This window comes from Pipistrellus hanaki (assembly GCF_964339955.1).
Source record: "Pipistrellus hanaki genome assembly, chromosome: 10".
Lineage (NCBI taxonomy): Eukaryota > Metazoa > Chordata > Mammalia > Chiroptera > Vespertilionidae > Pipistrellus > Pipistrellus hanaki.
This window is the reverse complement of record NC_140512.1, coordinates 4,582,160-4,598,110: the sequence shown is the minus strand read 5'-3', so window position 1 is coordinate 4,598,110 and position 15,951 is coordinate 4,582,160. Positions and strand designations below refer to the sequence as shown.

The window sequence follows — 15,951 nt, the reverse complement described above, 5'->3', positions numbered from 1 at the left end:
TTTTCGTTTGCCTTTTTTTGGAGGCTGTTCGGTTTTGCTAGAACAACCCGGGCACCACAAAGGGGGTCGGAGAGGGAGGGGGCGGCATAAGTCGACCCTCTAGAAGTTTCAGGGAAATCCGGGCATTTAGAAAGAAGCGCATTTTGTTGTAACTAAAAAAAAAAAAAAGTATGTAGACTCGGAGATGTTGGACACGGAGTGACTCCGGGCGCTGGACGCGGGGGAGGGAGACGGCCCCGCGGCACCACGCGGTCAGCCCGGGGCGGGCCCCGCACCCGGGGCCGGCGCCCACCCCCTCCGCCCCCTCCCCGGCCCTCCCCTCCCCTCCCCTCCGCGGGGCCGGGGCCGGGGCCGGGGCCGCCGTCAAAGGGCGGCGGGACCGGAGGACGCCCGGGGGGGACCGGCCTCTCCGAGGACAGGGAGCGAAGGGCCGTTTTCGCGCCACAAACGATGGAAACGCAGGGCGGCTCGGGGGCCAATGAGTGGGGCCCAGCAAACGGCTCCGGCGGCGGCGGCCCGCGCTGATAGGCCCTCCGCCCACCAATCGGGGGAGAGGAGGGGCCCCGCCCCCTCCCCGGGCAGGGGCGGGGCCTCGCCACGCGGGCCGCTCCGCTCGGGCCGGCCCGTCCGCCCGCGCCGCGCGAGGCCCCGCCCCCCGCGTTTGCGCGCTGCGCCGCCCGCCCCGCCCTCCGCCCTCCTCCCGGCGGCGCGGTCCCGCGAGGCTGCCGCCGTCCCCGTCCGAGCATCCCGCCGCGGCAGGGCTTCCCGGCTCTGGTTCCGGCCGGGGGTGCGCGCTGTCCGGCCCGGCCCGGCCCGGCCGGGCGGAGGAGGAGGAGGAGGACCTCGGGTCCCGGGGTCGTGCGCGCGGGGACCGGCAGCGCTTCCCCGGGCCCCACGTCTCACCGTCCGCGCCGCTCCGCGCGGGGGTCGGAGCCCCAGCGGGGCCGGGCGGCGCAGTGGTCTGCGCCCTCCGCGGCCAGCCGGCGGCCGGCGGAGGATCTTCCCCGCGTGAGGAGCTTCGGGGATCCCGCCTCCTCCGGGCAGAGCCGGGGGAAAGGAAACAGCCCCCTCTTCTCTCCGGGGCACCATGTTTGGTGTCAGACAAAAGTAACTGAGGGAAGACTCTGAGGGGAGGCAGAGCCGGGCACTGCTCATCACGCATCTGGGTCCAACGGAGCGGCCCCCGGGGAGCCGGGGAGGGGGCGGGAGCGGGTGGGAAGGCGCCGCCCGGGAGCCCGAGCCACGCAGAGCGGACCCCGGCGCGGGGCGGGCCCGGGCGGCGGGCGTGCGGGGCGGCCCCGGATCGCCGTTCCTCCCGCCTCTGCCTGCTCAGCCGTCGCTCATTGCCTGCGGACAGCCACGGTAACCGACCTTGTAACCCTCGTCCTTCTCCTTTCACGTTGCATTACCAACACCAGACATGGGTGTGGGGCTCGGGGCGGCCGTCCAGGGGGAAGGCTCAGCCGCCAGCACACCCCATGGCCCATGGGGATCCTCCGTGGAATTCCTAACCAGGAGCTGCCCCTGCTTCGGGAAGAGTTGGGAGCAGCCCATGTGCATGGCTGATTTCGTGTGTGAGCTCACCAGAAGCCTGGAAATCAGATGGACTTTATATACATTCTTGAAAATCCATCAAAGATATGTTTGCACTCGAAATGCCAATTAATTAAACAGTTGCCCATGTTTTTGAAAAATATATACTTATCCCTCAGTGCCTGGAAGATTGGGAGTTAAGTGGGCTGCAGCCACCTCCCTTTTTGAGGTCTGGGCTTATATAACTCGTGTATGTTTTTAAGGTCCTAGATGGGAGTATCCAGTGTGTTACAATAATACACAGATTAAATCACAGGAGCCCCAGGAACATATTTCTTCAAAACGGCACACAATGTTTTAAATTCCAGCTGTTAGATTTGTGTGATAGTGACAGACAAGCATGGGCTAGTATTTATGGAAAATAAACAAATTTTCCCCCCATGCTTTGGAAGTAGATATTTCCTTTGGTCTCAGTTTTAATGAGCAAATAGTCAGAAATCCAGAACCACCATTCAGTTGACCTTGGAAACTGACAAGCTGAACATGCAAAATTTGTTCATCATGAGAAATTACTAAAAGTTAAATGATCCAACAGGCTGGTTTGTAATATTTAAAGAGGTATTTAGGAAAGCAAACATCACTAAACGAATGAAAAGCATATTTAAAAAAACAACTTCTGATCACATGCAACAGGTTCATGAAAAATTCACAATTTTTGGTATTTACATTTTTATACCACATAAGTCATAAAGGAAGAACATATATATTTTTCTTTTTTAGAAGCAAGGTTCTCTTTTAAAAACATGAAAAGGGAAATAAGCAACCTTCTTTGAAAAGTTAAACCTGCTTTTTTTGGGGGGGGGAGAAAAACCTAGTCATACAAAATTTCTACTAAAATGTTCTTGTTTTTTAAGATTGAGCTTATAATACAGTTCTAAATCATAAAAACAGGTTTGTCTTTTCTATCTCATAAAGTAAAAATATTTTGCTAAGTTAAATGTGAATGAAAATATTGAGGAAATGAGTTTTACATTTAAAAAATTGGGTTTGCTTGGCAGGAAAAACCAAAAAACTTGTTAGAATAGTTGCATTTATAATAAAATGGATTATCTGACACCTTCCAGTTCCTTAACCAAAATTATCAAGTAACTTTATTTTTAAAAGAAGAAAAATGTAAATACTCTTCATACTATGCAATGATTCCCACATATTTTTAACGAAGCCTGCCATTCATCTTTCAGTTGGAAAATACACACTTTTAAATGCCATACACGGTTTGACAAGGGAAACCAACTCATCAACTTGTCATAATGAAGGTGTTTCGGTGTAAATCACAATGTTTTCTCAATTGCACAATCCACTTTCCTACTAGTAAGAGTACCAAGCCGTTAACGAGGTTTGCATATATTTCTGCTACACAGAAGTTCCGTCTTGTTTAATGTGAGCATTTTCTCTCTCTCCCTATTGAAGTTATCGGAGTGTCCGGTGCAGGCGGCCTGAGTGGAGGCCGCGGTGAGGGCACTCGGAGCCCCCGGCGCCGCGTCCATTTCCGTGTTCCTCCTCGGCCCGCGGGCGGGCGGCCCGGGAAGGGCCCCGGCCGGACCCCCCGCCCCGCCGGTGCCGGCGCCCGGACCACCGCGGGCGGAGGCGGCGGAGAGCCGTTTTCGGGGCGACCCCGCCTGCGGGTGAGCGCGGAGCGCGGTCCGGCTGCGCCGAGTCCCCGTTCTCCCACTAAAACCATTCCAATGGCAGGACCGGCCCGCCCCGCTCCTCCTCCGGAGCCACAGGAGGAAATGTGTCCTTTTACACCCGACTCTCCCCGCTCTGCCCTCCTCCGGCCCCGAGGCCCCGGCGCCCGCCCGCCCCGGGCCTCCGCCTCCCGCAACCCGCGGCCACCGCGCCCGGCGGAGGAGGCGCCCGGACACCCGCCCCAGAGCCGCGGGGCTCCCGCCTCCCCGCCCGGGGCCGGCGGTGCGGGGTGCGGGGTGCGGGCCGGGCCCTCCCGCCCCCGGGGCCGGCGGTGCGGGGTGCGCGCCGGGCCCTCCCGCCCCCCGTCCCGCCCCCGCCGGCGGCGCCCGCGGTCCTCCGCGTGTCCCCGGCCACGAGGCGAGTTCGGGACGGCGGCTCCGGGCTGGCTCAGGGCCGCGTTCTCAGAAACCCAATATTTAAAACTCCGGCAACTGAGCGCCCCAACCCCACCTCCTCAAGAGAAAAAGGGATCCGTATCCCTCCCCTCCTTTTCCTCCCCTCCCCTCCTCTGCCCTCCCCCTCCTCGCCTCTCCCCTCTCTCCTCTCCTCTCCCGCCCCCGGACCCGCCCGGCCAGATACCCCTCCCTCCACCGGGCCCGGCGCCGCCGCCCGCGGCTCCTCTGCGTTTTCCTCCTTTCTCCGCCCCTGCTCTCCCCTCCCCACCTCCTCCCCACCCTCCCCCTCCTCCCCCCCCTCCCCCTCCTCCCCCTCCCCCCGCCCGCCCCTCCCCCGCCGGAGCCCTCTCCTCGGCGCCGGGACTCCTCACGTGAGACGTTGATTTGTAGTTTGAACACGTGGCTCATTCAAAACGCCGGACACTCGGAGCGGATCTGTTCCGCCGCCGGCGCCTCCCCGCCCTCCTCCCCCCGCGCCCGCCCCCCGCCCCCCGCGCCCGCCCCCCGCCCCCCGCGCCCGCCCCCCTCCGCCGCGGGCCGTGCGGGAGGCGGAGGCGGAGGCGGAGGCGGCGGCGGCGCGCGGCGGCCGGGCCGGAGGAAGAGACAAAAAGTAGTTTCCCCTCCTCCCTCCGCCCGCCGCCCCGCCCGCCCCGGCTCCTCCGCGCCGAGCTCTCTGCCGCGGCGGGGCCGCCGAGGTCCGCTCCCGCCGCAGCCCCGGACGCAGCCTTCGGGCCGGATCCGCCGTCCGGCCTCCCGCGTGAGCGGCGGGGGACGAGGACTCGCCGCGGGCCCGCCCGGGTCTGCTTCTCCTCACGTCCTCCCCGAAGCAGCCGCCGCCGCGATGAACAAGCTGTACATCGGGAACCTGAGCGAGGCCGCGGCGGCCGCCGACCTGGAGCGCGTGTTCCGGGAGGCGCAGGTCCCCGCCGCCGGCCCCTTCCTGCTCAAGGGCGGCTACGCCTTCGTGGACTGCGCCGACGACGGCGGGGCGCTGCGGGCCATCGAGGCGCTCTCAGGTGGGCCCGCCGCCTCCCCGGGCCCGGCCCGCCGCCCGCCGCCCGCCGCCCGCCGCCCGCCCGCCGCCTCCCCGGGCCCGGCCCGCCGCCCGCCGCCCGCCGCCTCCCCGGGGCCCGGCCCGCCGCCCGCCGCCCGCCGCCTCCCCCCGGGGCCCACCCGCGCGGGGCGCCCAGGGTCCCGGCTCGGACTCCGGCTCCCCGCCGGCCCCGGGCCCGGGCGCCGCTGTCAGGAAGCCGGGCGCGGGGCGCGGGGCCGGGGAGGGGCCCCCGCGCGGGCTCGGGCTCCGCACGCCGCTTCCTCCTTCCTCCCCGACCCCAGCGGGCGGCCCCGCCGAGGGAGGCCGGGCTGGTGCCCGCGGCCAGTGTGACCCGCGGCCCCGGCCCGCCGCCGGCGCCCCCGAGCCCGACGGGCGGCCGGGCGGGCGGGGGCCCCTCGGCGGGCGGTGCCCGCCGTCCCGCTGGCTCTCCCCGCGCCCGCCCGGCCGCCCTTCCCGCCGCCCCTGCTCCGCGCGGGCCTGGGCCGGAGCCGCGTCCCCCCCAACCCCCCGAGTGTCCACGGGGGTGTCGCGGGGGGAGAGGCCAGCGGGGGGAGAGGGACCAGAGTGCGGGGAGGCCTCCCCCCGCCCCTCTGGGAGGTGCCGCGGTCCCCCCGCGGGTGCGGGGCTCCCCGGCCTGGAGCCGCGTCCGGGGGCCGGGCGGGGTGTCGGGGAGCCCCGGGGCCGCCGCTCCCCGCCAACCGCCCCCTCTGCCCGCAGGTAAAGTGGAGCTGCACGGCAAACTCCTGGAGGTGGAGCACTCGGTCCCCAAGAGGCAAAGGTGAGCGGGTTTGCGGTTCCGCGGGCTCCGGCCTCCGTTCCGGGAGGACCCGGCTGCTCAGCCACGGCCGCTTCCCCGGGGCCCACGGGCGGCTGCCGGCGGCGTCCGGGCCTCGGGGCGGCAGGTGCGCGTGGGCAGCGCCGGGGGGGGGGGTCCCCGACACTCGTGTAGGAGCGGCTCTGCAGGAAACTCGCCACCGAGGACTCCCCAGACCCGGAGCTCAAGTGGCTCCACCCGGAAACCAGCCTCTGGGCAGTTTTGGGGGATTTGTAGGATTTAGGGAAGCTGTGGGCGACTCCTACCCCCACCCCCACCCGCCCCCGTCCTCCTTGTAAGTGCGGGGGAGGGAGAGGCAAGAGCAGCTGCGGACACCCGTGGGTGTGGCGTGGCCTTCCTTGTCTGTCTGTCCCGAGTTGTGGCCGCCGGGCTGCGGGGAGAGAACGGCCTTCTGCCCTGTGAGCTGGCCGGCCGGGACCGGGACACGTGGGTGGACCCGGCCTGGCCTGCTCCTGCCCAGGGGCGCCCCTCGGTCACCCGGAGGCACACAGGTTCCTGCAATCCGCCTTTGTCTCCCGCCTCTGCCCCTCACCCCCGCCCCTTTTAAACGACATTTTTTGCTTATAAGTTACCACCAAGAGATCACGAAGACCCAAGATTTGGGCTCCTGCAGCAGGGGACTGCACTTTTGGGAGAGCATGTGTTGCGTGTCACTTAGAGACGTTGGAGGCTGAGCTTTTAGTTTTGGAGTGCCCTGGAGAAATGGCTCCTTCCTCCAGAGCCGGCCGGGATCGCCGCCCTGGAGCTAAAAGGAGCCGGGCTGGCCTGTGTGCGCCTTTCTGGGTTTCGCAAGGTGGGGTGAGGGTTTGCGCGCTTTCCCCTCCCATCTCCCCACTCCCAGGCGGGCCAAGCTCTAAGCTGGGAGTTAATGTAAACTAGGACTGTTTGTCTGGTTAGGCATTGGTGATAGTGGGTGCGAGAGGGCGGCAGGGGTGTACTTCCCTGTTGCTGTGCGGAGATGGCTGCATAAAACGTCACTATTGCCTATTTCTAGACTGAGTTCTCTTCCAGGTAAAAGCATTCTCACAAATCGTGTTTTTGTTAGCAAGTTGGTTTGGGTTTTTGTGGATTTCTCTTGTTCATGTGCTTAATTTTCATTGGGATAGTTGAAAAGAGATTGGTGTGACTGGGTAGATTTAGTTCTAGTTGGGAATTTCCGTAGGGGGTCAAATAACTTCATATATTAGAATAGAATCCTGTAAAAACATTTTACTAAAACAATAGGATGTATACTGGAAAGTATCTAAACTGATCTCAGTTTCATAGGAATTGAAAAATTCTGCATGAAGTCATATCTCCTTAAAAAGAAGTTGAAAGGCATAGTCTGAATTGTTTACCTGGGGGGAGGGGAGGAATGTGAGCACATTTCTGCAAATTCTAATTGGTTTCGTGTTTAGCCAGTGTGTCTTAATTTTCTTTAAATATTGAATAAATTAAAAAAAAAACCAATGGTTCTGCTGAAGGATTGGCATTTTAACGTTTGAGAGTCCCTAAATGTAAACATTAAGTGTCTTGTGTTTCTCAGATACAATTCATTGACCTAACTGCAAATGCCAGTTACTTTGTCTTACTCTGCTGATTTTCTTTCCAACCTGGTGTTAATTTCTCCCCATGTGTAGGGAATTAAACTTAAAACATCTGGTAAGAACTGCCTCTCTTATTCATAAAGGCTTTGCTCAACCTAAACACAACTTAGTTACTTGTTACTTTATAGTGAGCAGGTTCCTCTTTAGGAAAGCACATAAAGTGTAATGTTACTAGATTTATCAGTGGAAGCTTCATTTTATGAACGCTGTAGATTAAATTAAAATGCTCAGGACTTTAAATGATACTATCTTACCAGCAAAATAAATAGGACTGTACTGGAGACAACTTTTTACCCAGAGAATAAAAAAGTAACTCCTTTGCTTATATTGAAATGGCTGAAAACAAAAGTAGAGCTTTTTTTTTTTTTTTTTTTTGGAATTTCCTTAGAGAAATGTCCTGGAAATGCATTTTACAATTCTGTTTGAACGGAACCTCTTATCTGAATGGGCTTTGAGAGGGCAGAGGGAACCCTGTGCCTGTGAGCACCTACAGGAGGTCAAAAGGCGGTACTGGTGACAGAGGTGAACGCCACACACCCGTCCTTGCCAAGGGAGCCTGCTGGACTTCTGGGTGGAGTTCTTTGTGCTTAGCAGTCATTGCATTCCATCCCATCATCATGTAGGCATCTGAGGCAGGCACACCCACATATGCTGCGGTGACCTTTATACCTGCTGTGCAAGGCATGTCGGGAGCTCAGGGCTGAAGAATGCTTATGGCAGCACTCTGAGATGGATGAATGGGCTTGCAGCGACTCAAACCGGGGAGCAGGCCTAGGAAGTGATTTGATGCTTGGCAGCCTGGCCTAACTCTGCCTGGGAGCAGAGCTGGGAGGGGACCCTTTCAGGAAGGGGTATTGTTGAATTTGGTTCAGACCAAGCTTAGCTCCCGATTACCGAAGTCTCAAGGGAATGTGGAAGGAATGTTGCTTATCTGCATTCAGATACCCCTCCATTGGGGAAGATTACCGCAGCACTGCACAGAGCCTGAGGTTCCCTCCATCCGGAATGAAGAGAGGATTGCACTGAATGTTGGGGGTAGTGTTGCACTTTCTGTAAAAGAAACAACACGGGAAGACTTGGCTTCACTCTGAGGCATAAGCTGAACCAACCCCCCTCCCACTTGGGGGCAAAGTTTAAGTTAAGGGTGGGTGTGAAAATTGCTGGGACTTTGGAAGAGGAGCTGCATCTGGTTGGGAAGAGCCACTGGTATCTTTGTGGGACCTTGTATGTGTTCTATGTAAATAGCACTGATTTTGTTGTTATATTGGGCGTGGGAGAGAGACCGGGAAAGTCGCTGACACTGGGGAACTGAGGGCGGTGGTTTTATTTCATTTTCCATTACTGCTTTAAATTATGAAAAAATTTTAATATTTTCAGACTTTCATAGCTTAAACGCCCTCATGGTTTAATTGTTAGGATATATTGATCAGAATATGTAACCAAATATCTATTTGAACAAAGGAGCAAAAATAGTAGGATATTATAGTGTTAATTTTGTATTTTGTATAGTGTTAATATTATAGTGTTAATTCCCCCCCCCCCCCCCCCAGGCAGAATTGGTTAAGACAGACTGTGGTGCCTAAGCTCAAATCTCTGTTTTGTTTTGTTTTCTTAAAAATAAATGAACAACTCATTTGCATTTTAGAATCGAGTGCTTAACATGTAAATTGGGTAGACAGCATGTATAAAAATTTTAAGTCTATCTTACTTTAATTGGCTGTTGAAAAGCTAGCGCTTCCTTTTAATAGCTGTTCAGTATGGAATAGGCTGATGCTGTGACCAGCCCTGTGCCCACTAGCCAGGTGCCCACTAGCCAGGGCTTCGGACCCTGTTGTTTCGGGACAACAAAAGCTGCTTTTAATGCTGACCATTTAAGCCTAGGTGTGCACGGCTGTGCCGCCTGTCTTAGCAGAACGGCACAGGTGGAGCTTGTGAATCAGGGAGATCTCGCACACATGCGGAGACGTGAGATTCTGAATGCTAGGAAACTTTTGGTAAAGAATTGTAAGCAGGATTATCTTTGGAGTGCTCAGTTTAAGATCAGTAATGCGCGGCTGCTTAAATTGTGAGATTTTTCTTGATGTCAACCTGTGTTCTCAATACAGTTTGGAAGCGTTTAAAAGACTCTGTACTTTGCCCTTATTAGAATTTATACAAAAAGTAAATGTTAAAGTGCTGTGCGTGGCTGCCCACGGTAACCAGGAAGATGTAAGGAAGCATGACATGTGCTGAGCCAGTGGGAACTGAGAGTCTTGCCTGTGTTTGTGACTCTCCTTTGGACTTGTGTGATCACCTACATGATCTGCTCCCGCCAAATGTCAGTAATAAGCTAACAGGGGCCTATTTTGTTCTGATTTGCCATTCTGCTGGAAATAAATGAATTCCCAGCTGAGACTTAAACATATTTCTGGAATTACAGAGCTCCGAGACTTCCCTGTCAGAAACTTGACTTGTATTTCTTTCTTGTCTGTAACCTGGTGGTAGCTCAGTTACTTTTGCGCGGGCACCTCTTTCACTCAGTCAGCAAGAGGGGAATGATGTGTGCCATACTTTGAAATTCTCTTATGAGCCACATCACTGCAGTTACCTTACAGATCTGGCATTTTATATGAAAGCGAAGCTGTATAAAGATGAGCTACCTTGATACATATACTTAAAGAAACTCCATTGTAATGGTCTTCAGCAGCATTAGGACAACAACTTTTCTAGCAGTGACGTTTCTGAGCGGACTGAATTATCCATTGAGTAACTCCGGTTGATTTCGTCTGAGAGGAGGGAGAGAGGTGAGCTATTCTTAGCTGACTTTCTTTTATCGACTCTTGCCTCTTATTCAAACTTCTGGAGTCATAAGACAGGAGGTGGCAGTGTGGTAGCAGTGACCAGCGGGGGTAGGCTTGCCATTTTTTGTTGGGATTTCTGCCCCATAAATCTGATGTTTAAAAAGTTGGCTTGGACTGCCAGGGTTTTGCATGAAAGCTGGTTGCAAACATAGTTTTCAGGGCTCTTAAAATTGAGGGTATAATTTCTCATGCTCTTAACTCACTGTTTGGCAAGTGCTCAGTATTGGTAAATAAACAGTTATAAATTTTAATGTACTGTGTGGATTTTATTGCCCTGAAGGGGAACACTTAGGATACCAATTATGTATTTTAGAAAATTATCCTGAAACCATTTAACTTGATTAGGAAATTGTCTGAGACTATTACAGAACTCTCCTTTGAGGACTCTAAATGAACTATAAGCTGAAAGAGGCATAAATTAGAATACCTGGCATTGCCACTTAATTGTTTAGGACCGCGGTCAGCAAACTGTGGCTCTCGAGCTACATGCGGCTCTTTGGCCCCTTGAGTGTGGCTCTTTCACAAAATACCACGGCCTGGGTGAGCCTATTTTGAAGAAGTGGCGTTCGAAGAAGTTTAAGTTTAAAAAGTTTGGCTCTCAAAAGAAGTTTCAATCGTTGTACTGTTATTTGGCTCTGTTGATTGATGAGTTTGTTGACCACTGGTTTAGGGAGTTGATTCATAACAAACCACCACAAAATATCAGCTCAGAACAACAAGTTGTTCTTCCTCATGACGCTATGGATCTGTTCGGTGGCTGGTTCTGTTCCACTGGGTGTCATTGTGGGTTAGTTAGTTAGTAAGCTGGGTGACAAGGTCCAAGAAAGCTTCACTCACCTGCTTGGCCTCTTGGTGCTTGTCCTCCTGACTTCTCCACATGATACCTCATCACTTGGTGTGGCCATCCCAGTGAAAGCAGAAGCTGCGAGGCCTCTCAAAGGGATGGCCTAGAATCGGCACACTAGTATTTCCATCTCATTCTACTGAGCGAGGCACATCACAAGGCCAGCACTGAGTCAAGGGGGATTTGGAAATAGGCTCCACCACTTTTTTTTTTTTTTTTTTTTTTTCTGACCTGAGGATATGTTTTGATTGATTTTTTTTTTTTTTTTTTTTTTAGAGAGAGCGGAGAAAGGGGTGTGGGGAAGAGAGAAACATTGATGTAAGAAATCTCAATCCATTGCCTCCCATACTCACTCCAACTGGGGATCAAACCTACAACTTGGGTATGTGCTCTGACTGTGAATTGAAACAACCTTTTGGTGCATGGGATGATTCAGCTGAGCCACGTGGTCAGGGCTAGACGCTCTACCTTTAAAAAAAAAAAAAAAAATATATATATATATATATATATATATATATATATATATATATATATATTGTTGATTTCAGAGATAAAGGGAGAGGGAGAGAGGGATAGAAACATCAATGATAGACAATCATTGATCCACTGCCTCTCGCAGGCTCCACACTGGCTATTGAGCTGGAAACCTGGGCATGTACCCTGATCAATTCCCAGAACTCCTGATTCCACAAACTCCTGGTTCATAGGTCTGTGCTCAACCACTGAGCCATGCCAGCCGGGCCAGGTCCTCCTGTTGAATGGACAAGACTTGTTTGTGACAGTTAACCCACCCTCTGACATCTGTCTCAATACTTCTGGTAACTGTGATTCTACTTTCTTACAGACAGTTCATCCTGCTTTTTATTAGCATACATGTGGAGAGTCTTCTGAATCTGTCTTGGGTTTTCAAACAGTGGAGACCAAGTCCACTGCTTCCATGTGGTTGTCTGTACACTTGAAGATTTGACAAGCCAAGGTTGAAACTATTGGCCAAAACACTTAGGGACATCACAGGCTAAGTTTAAAATGCTTTAATCGCTTTATCTTAGGATCTTTGAATAAGTGGAGCATTCCTTTCATTTTATTCGTAAAGTGCTAGCTATAAGAAAAACAAGAAACCTTTTGTAAGTACCCCAAATTTCCTCATTTTTGGGTATTTAAAAATCTGGTTCTTTATAAAGTAACTGTGTCTTCAAATTATGAATTGTGTCTTTTGCCACAGTAGTCACTAAATCCAGGCGATGTTAGAGCAATTGACTTGGAGACAGTAAGTCTTTTATTTATTTATTTATTATTTTGTTTTAAAAATATATTTTATTGATTTTATACAGAGAGTAAGGGAGAGGGATAGAGAGTTAGAAACATCAATGAGAGAGTCATCGATCAGCTGCCTCTTGCACACCCCCTACTGGGGATATGCCTGCAACCAAGGTACATGCCCTTGACTGGAATTGAACCCGGGACCCTTCAGTCCCCAAGCCGACGCTCTATTCATTGAGCCAAACCGGTCCCGACATAGTAAGTCTTTTATACAGACTATTTGTGTCTATGCAAGTCCTTTGATCAGTAGAGTACTATTTTCAAAATACGTTAAACACCTACTAATTTAAAAAAGGAAAACTAGTAAAAACGGGATAGCACAGGATAAAACGGGAAGTTTTTAGTGGTATTAGCTGCTGAACTCCATTAAGCCCTGGGAGAAGAAGTGGCTTGCCCACAGCGCTGGAGGTGATTGGTGTTACCAGTTTCCAGATCCACGACTCTGCCCTGCCTTTGTGCCTCCCAGTTGTTAAGTCCTCAAAGTAGCTTACACAAGCAGTCCGATCATGTTTGCAATGGCAAGTCAGAGCAGAGATGTCCCATTTCTTGCTTTGTCCAAAGGAAAAAAAGATCTTGTTTGACTTCTTTGAAGGGTTGATTTATCGTCGTCTTCTAGGAAAAGGATAGGTACAGGTAGTCTGAAATCTGGGACTTACATAAAATATCTGGACAGCTTGTCTTAAGACAGAAAATGAGACTACTTTTTCCTTTTAGGTAATTCTTAGTGGCTTCATCTTAATATAGATGAATTGCAGAAAAATTGGAGGGGATAAGGAGATGGGAGAGGGTGAAGAGGGCATCAGGAGGCAGAGACCAAGGTTTTGTCTCCGGGAGGTGATGTGTTGGAGATAAGAGTGGCAGGATCCGGAGTGGAGACTGTGGTGCCTGGTGGTCCCAGCTTGCTTCCAAAGTAGTAGGATCCTGGCTTGCAGGAGAACGTCTCTTTTAGTCATATATCTATTTTATTGATTTCCAAGAGGGAGAGCGAGAGAGGGTTAGAAACATCAATGATGAAGAGAGAAGCATTGATGGGCTGCCTCTTGCACGCCCCCTACTGGGGATTGAGTCTGTGACACAGGCTTGTGCTCTGACTGGAAATCAAACCATATCCTCCTGGTTCTGAGCCATGCGGGCTGGGGGAAGTCTCTTAAATGTGGACTATTGTTAAGGATTAGGAGAGAGTGGGAAGGAGAAACTTCTTTCTGGTTTGGCTCAGTGGTAGAGCGTCGGCCTGTGGACTGAAAGGTCCCGGGTTCGATTCCGGTCAAGGGCATGTACGTTGGTTGCGGGCACATCCTCGGTAGGGGGTGTGCAAGAGGCAGCTGGTCGATGTTTCTCTATCATTGATGTTTCTAGCTCTCTATCTCTCTCCCTTCCTCCCTGTAAAATATCAATAAAATATATTAAAAAAAGAAAAAAAAAGAAGAAAAAAACCCTCTTTGATTAGGAGCTCCCGATGGTGGCCTCATGTGCCTGTGACCGGAAAGGTACAGCCAGAAGAAGGTGGGGCATGAGGCTTAGATCTGGGTTCGAATTCCAGTTCCACTTTCTGAACGCACGGTGTTGTGCAAGGACGAGGAAATCCCGGGGTGGGTAGGTGAGGATGGAAACGAAGCCTCAGGTTCCTGGGCACAAGGTAGGTAAGGCATCAGCACATTGTCACTCAGTAGCCACTCCAGTGGCCGCTGTTGTATTTTCCCCTTGAGACTCGAGTGCAAAGGCTGGCAGTAGATTACATTTGGTGGTAACAGAAATATGGAAAATCTTTGTTCTGATTTGGGATGTGGACTGATATAGGTGGAAATCTTTATTTTCACTGAGCATGTATAAATTTTTTTGAAGTAAGTATAACCTAGATACTGTAAAGGGTAAACAGCTTAAGTTCTTACATATGTTTACATTCAAATTAATTCAAACCACATGAAGTAAAATGTGAACATACTTGTTTTACAATCCTCCCTATGCCCATGTATTTCTTGGTCTTAAGCCGATACCTGGGTGTATTATTTTCCATAACTTCTTCTTTGCATGTATCCACAAACCCTTTTTAATTTAATAATGAAATCATTCTGTTTGTATAATTAGTGCTTGTAATAAATTATGTATCCTGAAGACTCTTCAGCATAGGCACAACAATTTAATAGTTGCATTGTTCAGCTGAGGTGTGTAACAATCTGTTCTTTTCATAGTAATTTCAGCCTAGGATATTTATGTGTGTGTAATAGGACTCTTGGATATATATTTTTATAAGGCACCTTGAAATTGGGGTCTTACCTCAGAAATTAATATTATTTTCTTGCACTGGAAACTTTACTAAATCATACTTTGAAGTTAAATTTGATTAAAAATTTGTTTCCAAAACAAAATACTGCTCAGCTTGCCACTCTGGCTGGGCAGATGACGAGTGGAGGGTGTAATTAAGAGGCCGTGATATTAAGACTGAGAAGCGATTGCAGTCTCCCCAGTGGTCCTCAAATGTCAGTTTTTAAAAAGTCACCTGTTCTTGCCAAAATAAAGAAGCCCTTGCCTTTTCTTTGGAGAGATAAGTGTGGTTGAAAATCCTCATTTCCATATTTTAGGGAGTGGTAGTTTTCCCATTTCTGCATTTTTCAAGTTTCATTCCCTGTGGCTTATATAAGTTTTGGTTTAGCAAGCATGGATTGAATACTTGTGCCCCCTGACCCATTCTGTCTAGGTTTCAGGAGCTAGAAGAGTTAGGTACTGGCTCTACAGAAGTGTGTGGGGTGTGTGGCTTTCGCTGTGCTCTGTCTCAGTTCCTCCCTGTGGGGCAGTGATCCTGAAGGCGGGCTAATATCGCTGCAGGAAAAGAGAAATGGCAAATGTGGCTTGGGGTGCCTGTTAGCCCCACAACACAGAGGGGCGGCAGGCTGAGGTGAGTGTGGGTAAGCCAGCAGGGAGAGGTTCAGAGAGGGATGTGCGGGCATACAGGCTAACCGTGTGCGTTGGGTATGGAGAAGGCAGAGGGACAGCAGGAGGAAGGCGTGGAAGTGTGAAACACCCTGGTGTGTGCGGGGAACTCTAAGCAGTTTGGGATTAGAGAGGCTCAACTGTGAGAGGGTAGAGGTTGAAGTGAGCCTGGAGGGGCAACGGCAAGAGCAGCCTGTGGGTTGAGGAGTGACTGCGTTATTCTGATTCTCCATGTGTTTCAGTGTTTAAGTTAGCAGATGGTTATTTGGGATTGTCATGCAAGACTTCATGCCTATGACTTTTGGAGTCTGCTCACCAGAGATTGTTGAACTGTGTGTACCTCTTAAGTGCTTCATGGGAACCGCTGTGCCCCAACAGCATCCTATGGGGTGGAGAGCTGTCCCCAGGATTCTCTTCGGCAGGGAATGAGGACGAAGGAATCTGCCTCGAGGCTGGCTGCCTGGCTGTTTTTAAGGTCAGCTATGACAAGAAGCCATCGGGGTGATGATTAAAGCACCCGGTGTTACGTGATTCTGTTATGCCTCTCAGATGAAATACCGGGCCTTAGGAGAAAACGAGGCAGGCATGTCTGTGTGCACACACTGTTCACAGCAGAACCAGGGGCGGCCGTGCGCGCAGCACGGGACAGGGAGGGCTGGTGGCGTCCTGCCGGGAATCCTAGCCCTCAGTTGCTCAGCTCCTTGATCCTGGGCAAACTGGTTAAACTCTCCGAGCCTCTCAGTTGATCTATAAATAGGGGCCATAAAACATGCACAAGGTTGTTGAGAGCCAAATGATCATGTTTGGAAAGGACTTCTGGAAGTATCTGGTACCTGTAGGTATTGTCTAAGATTAATAAGCTTGTGT

At 52.2% G+C, this 15,951-nt stretch overlaps 1 protein-coding gene across 1 annotated transcript in view; it reads left to right on the top strand.

The window, feature by feature from the left end:
• The first annotated feature begins 4,239 nt into the window (after window positions 1-4,239).
• The window catches only part of IGF2BP3 (insulin like growth factor 2 mRNA binding protein 3), an 82,177-nt gene continuing 70,465 nt past the window's right edge, over window positions 4,240-15,951 (top strand). Inside the window, exons 1-2 of the mRNA XM_084896348.1 lie at window positions 4,240-4,693; window positions 5,449-5,509. Coding sequence (XP_084752474.1) covers window positions 4,519-4,693; window positions 5,449-5,509 — 236 coding nt within the window. The 5' untranslated portion in view covers window positions 4,240-4,518. The remainder of the gene's footprint in view (window positions 4,694-5,448; window positions 5,510-15,951) is intronic.